Source organism: Clupea harengus, unplaced genomic scaffold (assembly GCF_900700415.2).
Source record: "Clupea harengus unplaced genomic scaffold, Ch_v2.0.2, whole genome shotgun sequence".
In the NCBI taxonomy this organism is placed as follows: Eukaryota; Metazoa; Chordata; class Actinopteri; order Clupeiformes; family Clupeidae; genus Clupea; species Clupea harengus.
Genome location: NW_024880610.1, coordinates 1 through 16,976, shown reverse-complemented (window position 1 = coordinate 16,976; position 16,976 = coordinate 1). Strand labels below are relative to the sequence as shown.

The following is a 16,976-nucleotide window of genomic DNA, read 5'->3' as shown; positions in this document are numbered from 1 at the left end:
CCTCTGTCATTACTTGTGGTTTCCTGGCATTGCGTTTCCGTCTACTAGACCTGTGTAGTGCTGTAGTGTTGCCGTCTTCACTTGTCATTGTTACGAGCTGATTCCAGTTACCTCAAAATGTTTTCCAGGGGCATTCATTGAACTTGCAAGCCTATTAATGTGCTGATGTACATATCCTCAAAAAGTTTGATAGAAACACACAAGACTTTTTCCTGTTGGATGAACAAGGCCATCATAGCTGCGTGAGTGAGAGTCAAATACTGCATAACCACTGGTGTGTTTAATAATGGCACAAGTACTTTCATTCATTGTCAAAAAACAGCTTCATCTCCTAGTAATACTCTCTGCAGTGCTTCATAAAGGCTTATTGCCATATCTGCCAACTCTAAATCATATTCATGTACTCCTACTATGCCACTAAACGCTTGTCCAAGATTAATTGTAAAATCAACATTATGCAACACATGAGACTTTGGCAAATCACTTACCAAAAGATGAGTATGGTTTCCCTGATTGCAGTTCTTTACTGACGTATAAAGCATGTTTCCATTCACAAGAATATTATCAAGGTCACTACTTTGCCACGTGCACACATCTTTCAGTTTATTCATCAACATTGCTGTTAAACTGTTTGCCACACATTGTACACCTGCATTATCTTCAAACATCACATGTCCTTGATGAAAAGATCCTTGTATATACCTGTTATGACAGCTTGGAGGCACAGTGTTGGACAGCTCACCACTGTTCATGTATTCATCAGAGTTTGTTGAATGACTTTTGATAGTTTTCTTTTCTTCAGGTATTACAATAGTGTATGTTTCAAGGTTTGCAAGAGTTGTATCAAGTTTCATTTCAAAGTTTGCAGCGTTGCACAGTTTTGTACCAAAGTTTGCCAGTTTTGTACCAAAGTTTGCCAGTTTTGTATCAATTTTTTTTTCTTGGTTACTGAGAGTTTCACCGTGAGAACAGTATGCCCCAATGGCTGCACACCTTATAGATTGCAGAGGCAGTGTGAACGATGCTCCACTGGTCCTTGAAAGAGACTGCGATACATTATCACAGCTCACAACAGGCACAGACTGTGAAAGAGACTCACAGGGCCTAAAGATAGATGACCGAGAGGTCGGAAGAGGAGGAAAATCAGAGTAGGTGAAGCTTGGGGTGGGGGATGAAGAGGAAGATGGGATATCGCAAGGGGTAGAGTGGGGATCAGTGGATAGAGAAAAATCAGACAAGGCGCTACATATTGGAGCAGCAGCCAAGTGATCACGCCCTTTCCACCAGTTCTTCTTCCTCGGCATCTGAAAAACAGGGAAAAGCTATCAAGTAAGGAAGAATAACTACACATCAGCAGTACCAGTCTTCATAATGCTACATTGGTATATAGTTTTTCAAGTGTACATTACTGATATTAGCAGTGACATCACACATTTAAATATTGCTCATCAAAAATATATGGTTATTTGATATGGGGCAGAAGAAAGTTTACAACTTTTCATACACATTGTAGTGCATAAATAAGTAGCACCAACCACAAGACAATTTTATTTCATACAATACAGGAAAACATTTGGAATGCCATGGTCTGTATTTTGTCAATACAGGAACACAGTCCTCCAAGTTTATCATAAGAGGACAATTTGATTGATTAGCATGACATATGAAATTAGTTACATATTTATTCATACATGATTCAAACAGTAACTGTAGCCATCAACATTAAAATAGGTTCAGCATCAATCTGCATTTAAGTAAGTAAGTTGGTATTTATAAAGCACACTCTAACACAGCAAAAGCTGACAGTGGTGCCGAACAACAGCACAAAAAAATTATCAAAAAAGACACCATAAAATACATAGTAAACACAAAAAACAGTCAATAACAGTAAAATAAGTTAAAAAATCACAACTCAAGAAGTAGTGGGAAACACTAGCGTGTTTTAAGTTTGGATTTAAAAATAATGAAGGAGCCTGCCTGATAGAAAGGGGAAGTTGATTCTATTTAAACATTCACAAAAAACAAGCATTAAGGAAATCAAGTGAAGGCTCTACTCACTGTTAAATGATAAACTGTAGTTGTTATACTTTTATCGACCCTACAGTTCACTTCAGTAAATACATCTTAAACCCTAACACTTAATGCAAACAGTAGTCAGTTACTGTTACAACCCTCTTTGCTTAACATGGAGGGAATGGCAATCTGTGGAAAATGCACATTCATCACAGGGGAATAACAATGGAATGATGCCAACACAAAAGCAAATACCAAAAAGTATCCTATCTAGTAAACACATAAACTTACCTAGACTAAACATACATGGGGTGGCACCGTTTCTTACCTAGTGTGTTAACACAGGTTAGCTGCGTGATAGTGTATGCCCATGAAGGACAGCTTACCTATTCCAAAGCCCCATGTGCAGTGAACAAAAACAAACCAACCTAAAGCACAATACCAAAATAACTGCTCTATTAAAAGAGTGCACTATGAAGCAAACCATTCTAACAAAATATTAACGACATTTACAATGATTTCAACAAGAACTCTCTCTGATTCGACAACTCTCTAAACAAGCAACTTTCCAAACCAATGTCTCAAACAGCTGACCAGTGTGGTCATTTCATGTTGACAACTGAACCGCTGATTGGAAGTGCACAGCTGATTGCCAAGGTAGGGAGACTGAAAGCCAACCGCCAACAAACGCCGACTACACCATACCTGCATGCAACGAATAGAAAGAAAGAGGGGAGAATAGAAAGGAAAAAAAAACACAACCACAACTATACAGACTGAATTAGGACATTTTAAAAATGGGTCCGTAACAAAGACGTTTTTAAAAATGCTCATTCACATTTCTCAATTAATCTCATCACTTAAACACACTGATTTAGCATTTTTTTCCACAAGGAAGTCTAACCTTAACAGTGGATCCTTGGTCTTCTGGAGCAGATATCCTTTTCTTGGCTGCCATGGATCTCTTGCTTGATTGTGGCATCTAAAATACACATAGAAAAATCAACAAAAACTATTTAATGTAACATACCACTCTACTGCTTAACAATTTCATAATCTTACATTATCATAACTTCATACTCAACAGTTCTAGTATACAAACCTTTAAGAAAATATTAAAATGGTTAGGATTCTCAAAACACCAATCTCTTTACTTAAAACAAATATTTAGACATCCATTATTTCCCTTTATTCAATTTACACTGTCTACATTCAAATTTAAGTCTGTAAAATGTAAACATACAGAAACAGAATCATGACAATTTATCACAAATAACCAAACCTTACTGTTAACATACTGCCAAGCCATTGACTCATATTAGAAAATTAAAACAAATAAACACAGCCTATAAGATGTACCTGTAGGAGCATATAGTAGGCATGCATGAATATCAAAATACCCAACTTGTACTTGTCATTACAAAATACTACAATGAGCCCAATCCATTGAATACTTCCTACCTATAAGTTAATCTCCTGAAATGCAATAATTCAATAACATTTTAAACAATTAAACAATTTCATGCTCCAAACTGTGGGAACAATTTGGAGATGGCCCCTTCCTGTTCTAACATGACTGTGCACCAGTGCACAAAACAAGGCCCATAAAGACATGGATGAGCGAGTTTGGTGTGGACGAACTTGACTGGCCTGCACAGAGTCCTGATCTCAACCCAATACAACACCTTTGGGATGAATAAGAGCGGAGACTGCAAGCCAGGCCTTCTTGTCCAACATCAGAACGTACTGTTGTAGCTCTATAGGCTTTTCAATGGAGCTCTTAAACAACAACTCAACAGTTCTAGTATACAAACCTTTAAGAAAATATTAAAATGGTTAGGATTCTCAAAACACCAATCTCTTTACTTAAAACAAATATTTAGACATCCATTATTTCCCTTTATTCAATCTACACTGTCTACATTCAAATTTAAGTCTGTAAAATGTAAACATACAGAAACAGAATCATGACAATTTATCACAAATAACCAAACCTTACTGTTAAGATACTGCCAAGCCATTGACTCATATTAGAAAATTGAAACAAATAAACACAGCCTATAAGATGTACCTGTAGGTAAATTACATAATCAAGAGCATATAGTAGGCATGCATGAATGGATGGCGGCGCGTGTAGACGCAGCGGCCACTCACGCTTCCGAAAATGCGGTGTTTTGTTTATTTAATAAGTGTTTGTCCGAAAGTTTGTCGTGTACGTCTCGTCTGTATGCATCGGATTACAAATACAGTCAACAGGCTCTGCTAGACATCGGCAACAGCCAGATTAATACAACGTATGCTGCTGTACATGTATCTGTATAACTATATGTATATGTATCTTATCGGTTGCTGTGCGTGTGCACTTATATGTTTCACCGTGGGAGAGTGGGAAACGTTTTTTTCGATTCCTTTGTATGTCTTAACATGCAAAGTAATTGACAATAAAGCTACTTTGACAATCAAACCATGAACCCAAACCAAGCTAACACGGAAAACAACCATGGTACCATTGATACTAATGCTAGTTAACTATGCAACAAACTAAGCTAGCTACAGTAGCTACAGTTTCGAAAAGAATAACTTGCATGTGGAAACCGTCATAAAAACTTGGAACACACAAACAAAATTACATTAACAATGACACCCAACCGTACAGCTACGTAGGCTACAGTACATTCATTTAGAACGCCGTCTCACAGAAGCAAAAACTATGTTCAAATTAGTACTACTGCTAACACTTCAATAGCTAATCGTATCAAACGAACAATTACAAAAATACTCTACTGTAGTTCTATATGTTTTCAATGGAGCTTCTAAACGACCAAACCTTGAACCGCTTAATACGTAGCAAGTACAACAACCATGGTAGTGTAGCTACCATTGCAACGAGTTTAATGGTAGGTAGCCTAACTATACAGCTAATTAAGGTAGCCTAGCTAACTAGCCAACTACAGTTTCGAAAAAAATTACTTGCGCTGTGGAGACCGTCAGAAAAACTTGGAACGCACTAATTAAAACAACACAATTACATCCACAATGACATGTAAATATACAATAACCCAACCGTACAGGTACGTAGAGTACGTTAATTTGAAACGCCGTCCACAGAAGCAAAAACTAGCCTATATGTTAAGGTTTGTAGTTATACTACTAGCTTGCTATGCTACCATACAACATACTTTCTACTAGCAAAGATGAATTATTTACTGTGTCGTCTCAGTTACACTATCAAACCTTGGAAATACTGTGACTTGCTCAAGTAACGAAATGGCTAATAGAACATCACATTTCATAATTATTTCAGTGAATGAAACAGCTCCAAGACCCAGTGAAATATTAAATACAGCTAACTTACATTAGATAGCTACAACAGCACGGAGTCACAAAGTGATACTGGAACAAGTCAATAAAACACTTAATTTGTATTCATCAACGCAAACGAACTGTGTTAAACTTCTGGCCTTTGGTTAAATCACTTTCTGAACACAATTCCTCAAAATGTACCTATCGGTACCAAAGTTGCCTTCTCCCTAATGCTAGATAACTATCCAGCTAACTAAGCTAGCTACCATTTCGACCCAAAACATCTGCGCTACCTCAAATACACTAACCAAGAATAAAAACAGAATAAAATCGTCTTGCAGTTATCATACGAATTAAACAGTAATAAGTATGCTTTTATTACTTACGGTCAAATGTAGACGAAAATCTTCTCCACACCAGAAATCGTCCTCTTCTCTCGTATCCACAAAATAGTCTCAATAAAATTGTGTCTGTCCGTCTCGTGCATGTCGCGCGCGTGTCAGGCAGCATTCATAACAGCACGTCAACCATTGGCTGCCTATAAACTCCTGGGTCCTAAAGCTACCCGGTTACATATTCACCATTCGCGTTAGCGATTAATGCAATTTGCTTTATATCAATCATTTTTGAAGATATGAAGTTGCCTTTGCACACGGGGACATGTTGTAGTGTCTTCCACGTGCATACCAAGTTTGATGTTGATATCTGAAAGATTTGCTGAGATATGACTTCACTTCCTGTTTGAAAGCTTTTCTGCTGCATTTGAGTGGCTGTGTCGGACAAACGGTTGTGAGGATCAAAATTCGGTTGGAGAATTTTTGTGAGGCTTGGTCTGAAGATCATCTCTGGTGATTTTGAAGAAGATTTGACAAAAATTGTAGGAGTTGATGCCTTTCAAAGGTTTTTGATAAAACCGGAAATTGCAGAAAATCTATATAACCGGAAATTGACGCCATAGGGTGTGTTTCATTCGTCTTGATCCAAGGAATCCAATGGTACCTCATTTTTGAAAATCGGCCAAACAGTTCAAAAGTTACAGTGTTAACAAAAGTCCAACTTTGACCCGTTGGTGGCGCTAGTGTGGTCTAGTGGGAGACATGAAACTTGGTGTGAGTGGAGAAGGGACTGTCCTTAATGAGTGTGCCAAATTTCACAAAAAGTTACCATACGGTTCTAGGGGCTGCCATTGACTTCAATGGCACAAGAATAATAATAATACCTACAATAACAATAGGTTTCCTCCTGACGGAGGAACCCTAAATATAGCTGCAGGCAGCAATGGCGGGTTCCTCCTCAACATTCCAATCATTACAAAATTGACATGACACTGACATGTATTTCATACATGTACACAACATTGGGCAGATAATTGGATCAATGGCTGATTTGAAGACATTTTTTAAAATTATTCACAAATTGTCACTGTCGAGAAATATCCATGCTGGTGACATTATGGGTTCTTGAGACTTTGTGAACCAGGGAAAAATGTATATTCTGCACAATTTGTCACTGTATAGAAAAATCCATGCTGCAGACTTACCAATGGGATATTCAATTTGAAATGCAATACTGTCAAGATCCACAAGGCTTCAAGCTAAGGAGGGGGCGGGGCCTTGGTCAGGCCACAATGTCATGAAATGGTGTGTGTGCGTCTTGCCAAGTGTTTGGTGTGTCAGGTGGAAGTTTGTGTCTGTGAGAACTGGGGCAAGCCGCGCGGGGAGCGAAGGAGGAGAGAGGGAGACATTACACTGGAAATGGTGGTAGCAATTAGCCAAGCATGCATGTTTCAAATATTCACCAAAAATCTACTTTTCATCTTACAGTCAACTTTTTTTCAGATTTGTGTACTAAACATTCTCAAGTGTCTTCATATGAACTTGTGATTGAATCAGAGTATCACTTTTTGAATGAAAAATGTGTAAAGCATTGTTTTAGCGTTAGCGATTAATGCAATTTGCTTTATATCAATCATTTTTTAAGATATGAAGTTGCCTTTGCACATGGGGACATGTTGTAGTGTCTTCCACGTGCATACCAAGTTTGGTGTTGATATCTGAAAGATTTGCTGAGATATGACTTCACTTCCTGTTTGATGGCTTTTCTGCTGAAATTCAGTGGCTGTACCGGACAAACGGTTGTGAGGATCAAAATTCTGTTGGAAAAATGTTGTGAGGCTTGGTCTGAAGATCATCTCTGGTGATTTTGAAGAAGATTTGACAAAAATTGTAGGAGTGGAGGCCTTTCAAAGGTTTTTGATAAAACCGGAAATTGCGGAAAATCTATATAACCGGAAATTGACGCCATAGGGTGTGTTGAATTCGTCTTGATCCAGGGAATCCAATGGTACCTCATTTTTGAAAATCGGTCAAACGGTTCAAAAGTTGTGTGTGTTAACAAAAGTCCAACTTTGACCCGTTGGTGGCGCTAGAGTGGTCTAGTGGGAGACATGAAACTTGGTGTGAGTAAAGAAGGGACTGTCCTTAATGAGTGTGCCAAATTTCAGAAAAAGTTACCATACGGTTCTAGGGCCTGCCATTGACTTCAATGGTACAAGAATAATAATAATAATAATAATAATAATAATACCTACAATAACAATAGGTTTCCTCCTGACGGAGGAACCCTAATAAATATAGCTGCAGGCAGCAATGGCGGGTTCCTCCTCAACATTCCAATCATTACAAAATTGACATGACACTGACATGTATTTCATACATGTACACAACATTGGGCAGATAATTGGATCAATGGCTGATTTGAAGACATTTTTTAAAATTATTCACAAATTGTCACTGTCGAGAAATATCCATGCTGGTGACATTATGGGTTCTTGAGACTTTGTGAACCAGGGAAAAATGTATATTCTGCACAATTTGTCACTGTATAGAAAAATCCATGCTGCAGACTTACCAATGGGATATTCAATTTGAAATGCAATACTGTCAAGATCCACAAGGCTTCAAGCTAAGGAGGGGGCGGGGCCTTGGTCAGGCCACAATGTCATGAAATGGTGTGTGTGCGTCTTGACAAGTGTTTGTGTGTCAGGTGGAAGTTTGTGTCTGTGAGAACTGGGGCAAGCCGCGCGGGGCGAAGGAGGAGAGAGGGAGACATTACACTGGAAATGGTGGTAGCAATTAGCCAAGCATGCATGTTTCAAATATTCACCAAAAATCTACTTTTCATCTTACAGTCAACTTTTTTTCAGATTTGTGTACTAAACATTCTCAAGTGTCTTCATATGAACTTGTGATTGAATCAGAGTATCACTTTTTGAATGAAAAATGTGTAAAGCATTATTTTAGCGTTAGCGATTAATGCAATTTGCTTTATATCAATCATTTTTGAAGATATGAAGTTGCCTTTGCACATGGGGACATGTTGTAGTGTCTTCCACGTGCATACCAAGTTTGGTGTTGATATCTGAAAGATTTGCTGAGATATGACTTCACTTCCTGTTTGATGGCTTTTCTGCTGAAATTCAGTGGCTGTACCGGACAAACGGTTGTGAGGATCAAAATTCTGTTGATAAATGTTGTGAGGCTTGGTCTGAAGATCATCTCTGGTGATTTTGAAGAAGATTTGACAAAAATTGTAGGAGTGGAGGCCTTTCAAAGGTTTTTGATAAAACCGGAAATTGCGGAAAATCTATATAACCGGAAATTGACGCCATAGGGTGTGTTGAATTCGTCTTGATCCAAGGAATCCAATGGTACCTCATTTTTGAAAATCGGTCAAACGGTTCAAAAGTTGTGTTAACAAAAGTCCAACTTTGACCCGTTGGTGGCGCTAGAGTGGTCTAGTGGGAGACATGAAACTTGGTGTGAGTAAGAAGGGACTGTCCTTAATGAGTGTGCCAAATTTCAGAAAAAGTTACCATACGGTTCTAGGGCTGCCATTGACTTCAATGGCACAAGAATAATAATAAAATAGCTGCAGGCAGCAATGGCGGGTTCCTCCTCAACATTCCAATCATTACAAAATTGACATGACACTGACATGTATTTCATACATGTACACAACATTGGACAGATAATTGATCAATGGCTGATTTGAAGTCATTTTTTAAATTATTCACAAATTGTCACTGTCGAGAAATATCCATGCTGGTGACATTATGGGTTCTTGAGACTTTTTTGTTTCCCATGAGCAATAAGTCATGGGTACCAAGTTTTAGACATTTTGGACTGACAGGGTTAAAATGCCACCCTTTTGAAAGTGACAACTTTGAAGCGTGTTCTGTCAGGCCACCTGTGCTCTGGTCAGGCCCTTAATGCAGAGATCCATTCTTTAAAAGCTTTGATTACAACAATAACTGTATGAAAGTGAGGATACACTTCACTAAAGGACGTTTGTAGGTTATGTACTACTACTGCTTGCTCTGCCCACACACTTTCCCCATCCATGCTGTTTCCCTCTTTCCCAGTGCAGGTCACGCCAAGGGATAAATGCGGCGGCCGCATGAGGATTAGAAGTAGCCTAAAAAACATAGTCCCACAAATAACACTGTTTTCAAAATTTCCCAAAACTGGTTAAAAATCCATGGTTATAGGAACTCTCCCTGAATTGACATCTCTCTAGTCTCAGTCATACACAACTGACAAGAGGCATGCAGTGAACTGGACCAAGGTACAGCTAATGTCCAGCTGTTTGCAAGTGTACCTTGTGATGGTACAGCAGCTTGACAATACTTTATCATGGTCAGACTCTCTCATCCCATTTAACTACACAACATGCACAATCAGGGTGACCAACAGTATTATTAACATGAAAGCTTGTCTCGGGGGGTCATGCATCTCACTACAAGCTTTTGATTAAACGTGAGGACCCTGTTAGCAAGTTATTTCTATTCATGTTTTGTTTGTGATTGAATGGTAATGTCAGCTAGCTAAAAACAATGTTAGTTAGCTTGGCTAAAATGGTTTTTATAGCAACAATCAGATCAATGGAACTTTATTCAGAAAGGGGGTTGGATGGAACATATACAGTAAAGGTGAAATGGTAGGCATTGTTCTGCCTTGAAGCTGCATGCGCATTCTCATTGTTTGTAACCACCAACCCATCTAAATGTAAAGATAATATCCAAGCTAGCAATTTTGCCAAATTTGACTGCAACTTTTTAGCATTGTAGGGCAAACACACTCACTGCAAAGTGTACTAAAACGTGTCACCAGGTTAGCAAGCCTAGCATAACCAAGGCTCAAAATACAGATATAACTCCAAAATAATAACGCACACAAAACAGGCCCTTAAGCTAAACAAAACAGAGAACAGAAAGAAATAAAACAATGAGAAACTAATGTGGGAAAAACAGTGGCAGTTGCTGGACACTACCTGTGGTAGAAATGCCCGTATTAGTTACACAATAGCAACAGCATCATTATATAAATGTTCTTAACTTATGTAACAAAACATACCGAGGGCTGTTGAATTGTAACCTCGCTGCTCAACACTCGTCCACAGTCACGTCAACGGCTGAGGAGTCTGTCGCTATGTGGTAAAAACATTAGGCTACAGCTCACCAGGTTGAAACACCATGCAAATATGCTAGCTACTATGGATGTAGTAAGAGAGTTTGCCAGCCTACCTGAAGTACACGGAGGCTAATGCCTAAAGCATTCAGTAAACCTTCGCAGCAAATAATTGACTCCATTACAACACGGCAATTTTAAACTATTGCAGGTCTTATTAAAGTAGCATACGGAACAATTGCTAATCGCTAACGATATGCTAGCGGCTAAAAACTAACGAAATCTCTTGAAATGTGGCTGACTTTGACATTATGACAAACTAGTTAGTCAACAACTGTCCTAAACACAGTCAAACACCAAGCAAGTGCAACATACAAGACGGCAAATAAGCTACTTACTAGTTCAGCAGACAGTTAGAAATTGGGCCGGCTTCAGGCAAACCTACATTAAGCAGTAATATGCTTACGGACCCTGGTATGGCAATGGCACGCAGGCGATTCTCCATAAGCTAGCAATTTTGCCAAATTTGACTGCAACTTTTTAGCATTGTAGGGCAAACACACTCACTGCAAAGTAGGGCTGTCAAAATTGCCTCAAAAATGACGTTCGAATATTCCCTTTTAAAAAAACACATATTTCAACATATTCGAATATCTGGTTGCGCATTAAGGCACGTGAATAACAGGATAAATTAATACAACGAGACATAACTACTTGTATAGGTAATTTATTTAAGTTTTAACATATTTAACAACATATTACCTACACAAAAATAAGTAAATTAACTAATGGCCAAGACCGTAGACCTTGGCCTCTCACTCGCACACACACACACACACGCACTCTTTCTTTCTCTCTCTCTCTCTCCCTCCCTTATCGTCGCGCCCTCTGCATCGGTTTAAATGAACGACAACAATAAACAAATGCTGAGTGCTGATCAAGAGTTTCGTGCAAGCAATTTAAGGTCGCGATTCTTGTCCCAAATATGGCAGGCTTCATTTAGTGATTGAAACTAATATTATTAACATTAATTGAAGTTTTACAGTATAGAACCGACATTGAACGCTCCGAGCGAGCTGGGCTGTGGTAAACATGACACTTTTCCTTGGCATGAAACGGCAAATAATCAAACCAGTGCATGAAGCTGTTGCAGCCTATCTAATCTATTTTATTCGTGCAATATACAGTCAGTACAGTAGCGACTAGCTCACACATTGAACGCTCCGAGCGAGCTGGGCTGTGGTAAACATGAAACTTTTCCTTGGCATGAAACGGCAAATAATCAAACCAGTGCATGAAGCTGTTGCAGCCTATCTAATCTATTTTATTCATGCAATATACAGTCAGTACAGTAGCGACTAGCTCACACAAGTAATGTTTCTGTTAACGTAAAATAAAATGAGATACGGTACCTCGGTTCCAGTGCTTCACAGAACTCCATGAAGCCTATCCCATCCACCACAGTGATCGGCCTCATTTCCTTGCATATGAACGAAATCATTTTTTGCGTGCAGGCCTCCTGTCGTGCCGCAGACAACGAACTTGTGGCGGACGGCGCAAAATATGTATCCAGTCGTGGCTGTTTCGCTGAAGTTCCACATATTAGGCCATATTCACTTGGGTGCACATTTTGGAGATGTAGCCTCAAGTTGCTAGTTGTTGAATGGTTAGCTAACTCTAGCTTGACTTAGCTTACACACTAGTTTAGCTGTAGGCTCAACAAGTTTACAATCAACTGACCAAAATCCGAAACATTTCCAGACATAACTCTTTAGATTTTTGGGGGTTACAATCACTTTCTCTGCTGCGGTCAAGCTGGGTTCTGCACCTCCAACTCCAAAAAGGAGGACAAATATGCGTCCGGCTTGATGCTGCGCCGAACAGTGCATTAAAAATCCGGACGTCCCGGTCACCCTAAGCATAACTGGGTCCTAAAGCTACCCGGTTACATTACACTGGAAATTAGCCAAGCATGCCTGTTTCAAATATTCACCAAAAATCTACTTTTCATCTTACAGTCAACTTTTTTTCAGATTTGTGTACTAAACATTCTCAAGTGTCTTCATATGAACTTGTGATTGAATCAGAGTATCACTTTTTGAATGAAAAATGTGTAAAGCATTGTTTTAGCGTTAGCGATTAATGCAATTTGCTTTATATCAATCATTTTTGAAGATATGAAGTTGCCTTTGCACATGGGGACATGTTGTAGTGTCTTCCACGTGCATACCAAGTTTGGTGTTGATATCTGAAACATTTGCTGAGATATAACTTCACTTCCTGTTTGATGGCTTTTCTGCTGAAATTCAGTGGCTGTACCGGACAAACGGTTGTGAGGATCAAAATTCGGTTGGATAAATGTTGTGAGGCTTGGTCTGAAGATCATCTCTGGTGATTTTGAAGAAGATTTGACAAAAATTGTAGGAGTGGAGGCCTTTCAAAGGTTTTTGATAAAACCGGAAATTGCGGAAAATCTATATAACCGGAAATTGACGCCATAGGGTGTGTTGAATTCGTCTTGATCCAAGGAATCCAATGGTACCTCATTTTTGAAAATCGGTCAAACGGTTCAAAAGTTACAGTGTTAACAAAAGTCCAACTTTGACCCGTTGGTGGCGCTAGTGTGGTCTAGTGGGAGACATGAAACTTGGTGTGAGTGAAGAAGGGACTGTCCTTAATGAGTGTGCCAAATTTCAGAAAAAGTTACCATACGGTTCTAGGGGCTGCCATTGACTTCAATGGCACAAGAATAATAATAATACCTACAATAACAATAGGTTTCCTCCTGACGGAGGAACCCTAATAATACCTACAATAACAATAGGTTTCCTCCTGACGGAGGAACCCTAATAATACCTACAATAACAATAGGTTTCCTCCTGACGGAGGAACCCTAATTAACTACTCCCTCTTCTGTAACTCCCCTGAGTACCCTTGTGTGTGTGTGTGCTTATGTGTCAATGTGTGTGTCTGTGGGTGTCTGGATCTCCTGAGACCCCCTGACATCCTCTGTGACCCCTGAACAGCCCCCACCCTGTGTGTTTCTAGGTCTCCCTCTGTCTCTGTCCTTCTAGTATAGACACGTTTTTTATCAACCCAGTTTTCTTAACAATCAATCACAATGGTTTGTTTTAAAAAGTCAAAGTTGCTGTTAGCGATGTCACGTCTTATAATCAAACTACAATACTTCGGGCTATGTTAGTCACAATGTTTTGCGCATACAACTCGCTCACACATACAACACAATCTCGTATTTCCACTTTTCCCAGATCAAATTCACATATAATCACACAACTTCTCTACTAATTTAAAAACAATTTTAAGACACAATGTCCATACAACTCTTTCTATTCCAATAATCCAATTCCTCCTTTATATCTATCTTATACGTGCTTCACACAAAAACTGATTTTCATCTGTTTTGTCTGGAAACACGTCTACTCTAGTCAATTATTCAACCAAACCATTCAAAACTTTTTCAATCTCCCAAGCAACTTTAACACACAAGAACAATGATAACCAAGTAACTCACAACTTCACAGCCTATGTGATAAAACAACGTTTTGCTCGTATTTTTCTTTGCCAGTTCACAACTTATCCAAAAAATTACTTTTCACGTCAGTTTTTCACACAATATGCGAAAGTTGAAGAATCAACATGAATGTATTGATTTGTATGTGTCTTGCATATGCCGGAGATTTCTCATTCATTCATTTATCCGTCATCCACACCAAACTAAAGCATTTAGATAACTAGAGATCTCAAAATGAAAACCTCTTATTATTCACTGAACTTTTTTATCAGGATTGTAAACAATCCTTCAGTGAATTTGTAATGCTCCTTATTGATCACTGCCATTATCAGGCTCTTTATTATTCACGACCTGCAGCGATCTCACAGAATTTTTCAGTCACTCACACGTTCTCACTCATGCACCTTGTATGTTCTCCACCTCTCAACTATTTAATGTAATTAACCTCTTTCAGTTTAAGTGTTTCACAGATCAAATATCACAATACTTCACAGCTTATATTTCCTGAAAAATAAAACAAGTTCAGTATATCCCACATCAAACCATGATTTTGACCAACCGCTCCACTTTTCTCCAGCTGACACCCACACAATTACTGATTACCAATATCAGTATTTGATAACAGACCAAACATTCATCACAACTCAATGAGTCGTTTCCCAGGTTCTCTAATGCTTGAGAGAATCTTTCACTCCACAAACACCACAAGTGCAGAACAACACACTTGTACATATAACAAGACACCACAAGTGCAGAACAACACACTTGTACATATAACAAGACACTACAAGTGCAGAACAACACACTTGCACATATAACAAGACACCACAAGTGCAGAACAACACACTTGTACATATAACAAGACACCACAAGTGCAGAACAACACACTTGTACATATAACAAGACACCACAAGTGCAGAACAACACACTTGTACATATAACAAGCTAGCACTCACAAGGTGACCTTTCCCTCTCTGTGCCTAGACGAACAATCACACAACTCTCAATTGGACTCCCAATTAGTTTCCGGATGCGCTATTCCACATAAATATAAAACAAAAACCTTCCCGCATAAATAGTTCCTTAACGCCTAGAGACAATTGTATTGTTATGGCGCTATATAAATAAAATTGAATTGAATTAACACATGCATATATAATTCCCATGCAAAAATAATTAATACCCATGCATAGATAATTCCTTAACACATGCATATATAATTCCCATGCAAAAATAACAAAACCACCCCGTGTACTTTTCCCTAATACACTCCAGATCTACACATTCAGTCTCTGTCGAGTTCTTGTCTGAAGGACTTTTGTCCGGCTTTTCTCGGGGCTGAGTTTCCTAATTGATTTATTCAACCAGACTGATGAGCAAAACTCTGCTTACCCTTGGCGCCTTGTGGCTGAATTGATCAATCGGTTCACTCGCACCCCGGAGCTCGGTCCTTTTTCAGTCCCTTCGTCTGGTCGGCCAATTAATTGTTAATTGTTAATTGCTAATTGTTAATTGGCGCCTGTGTAATGGTCTATGTCTGCTTCCTGTTAAGTCTACTCTTCCTAAAGTGAGACTCTCATACTGATAAGCTAATCCATGTTCATCTTAACATAAAAATATCCCACATTAGTTAGACTAGATCAGTGTTTCCCAAACTGGGGTACGCAAAGGGACGTAGGGGGTACGTGGTGGAAGAAATGTGATTTGCATTTTCAAAGTGAAACAGCCCACTCCATTTTCAAACTGACTTATAAATAGACATGACATCTGAAATAGTCTGAATAGCCCAGTCGCAATGCCAAAAATGCACTCATGTATACGTTGTAGTGTGTATAATTACACTGCCAAAAATAGTTATCTGTTAGACATTAACCAAATAAATGATTAGTAGCTTGCAATGATGGGTACTGCTCCTTGAGTCCATCTTCATTTTATCTGTGGTGCTCAACTATTTTCTTTGGAATAGAAATTGTTTAATACACAGATAACAGGAGTGTTACACTACAGTTTAACGGAGACAATATTTGTCTGGAAATAATTATTGCAAAGGGGGACTTTTATTTTGAAGCAGGGTTGTGGGAACAAACATAGTATTCCATAGTAATGTAACAGTGTGTGAATGTTGATTCACACCAACACAGAAACACAAATCAAACTGACATACACTTGGGTAAAAGACTGAGAGTATGGAAACAACATGTACAGCTACAGTATATAATGATGAAAATGTATTAAGTATATAAAAAACATATATAAAATATACCTTACTCGGTCAATGCAGATAACTACATTGGTGTAAGAAGTTATAGAAGTAAATATACATTAAATTATGTGGAAAGTATTCTGTGAAGGACATGAATAAATCCTAATCCTAAAATAAATATAATTTTTTTTTGTGCTCTCTCTGCCAGAGAAAAACAGAACAGCATTGTCATGACGATGTTTGATAAATGAAGCAAACTGATAAACATGCATGCAAATCAGTTAAGAATTTTTGCAGTTAATATTATTTTTATTACTACTACTACTTACCATGTTCTGGTAAAGTTTAAAAAGAAATCTTTCCTAAAAGAAAACATATTTCAAAGTCATCTGAAAGTGCTTTTTTCTGTCAAACAGCTCTCTCACTTGCTGCAGTTCCTCTTTCAGCCTGGAGGGGG

General features: G+C 38.5%; 1 protein-coding gene across 1 annotated transcript; it reads right to left on the bottom strand.

Moving 5' to 3' along the window:
* Positions 1-311: 311 nt before the first annotated feature.
* On the bottom strand, positions 312-5,931 carry LOC122132501. Its single transcript, XM_042707190.1, has 3 exons — positions 5,703-5,931; positions 2,918-2,995; positions 312-1,304 (listed from the first exon to the last, which is right to left on the bottom strand). Exons 2-3 carry the CDS (start codon positions 2,993-2,995, stop codon positions 312-314), a joined length of 1,071 nt encoding a protein of 356 aa, XP_042563124.1. The 5' UTR covers positions 5,703-5,931.
* Between the last annotated feature and the right edge of the window lie 11,045 nt (positions 5,932-16,976).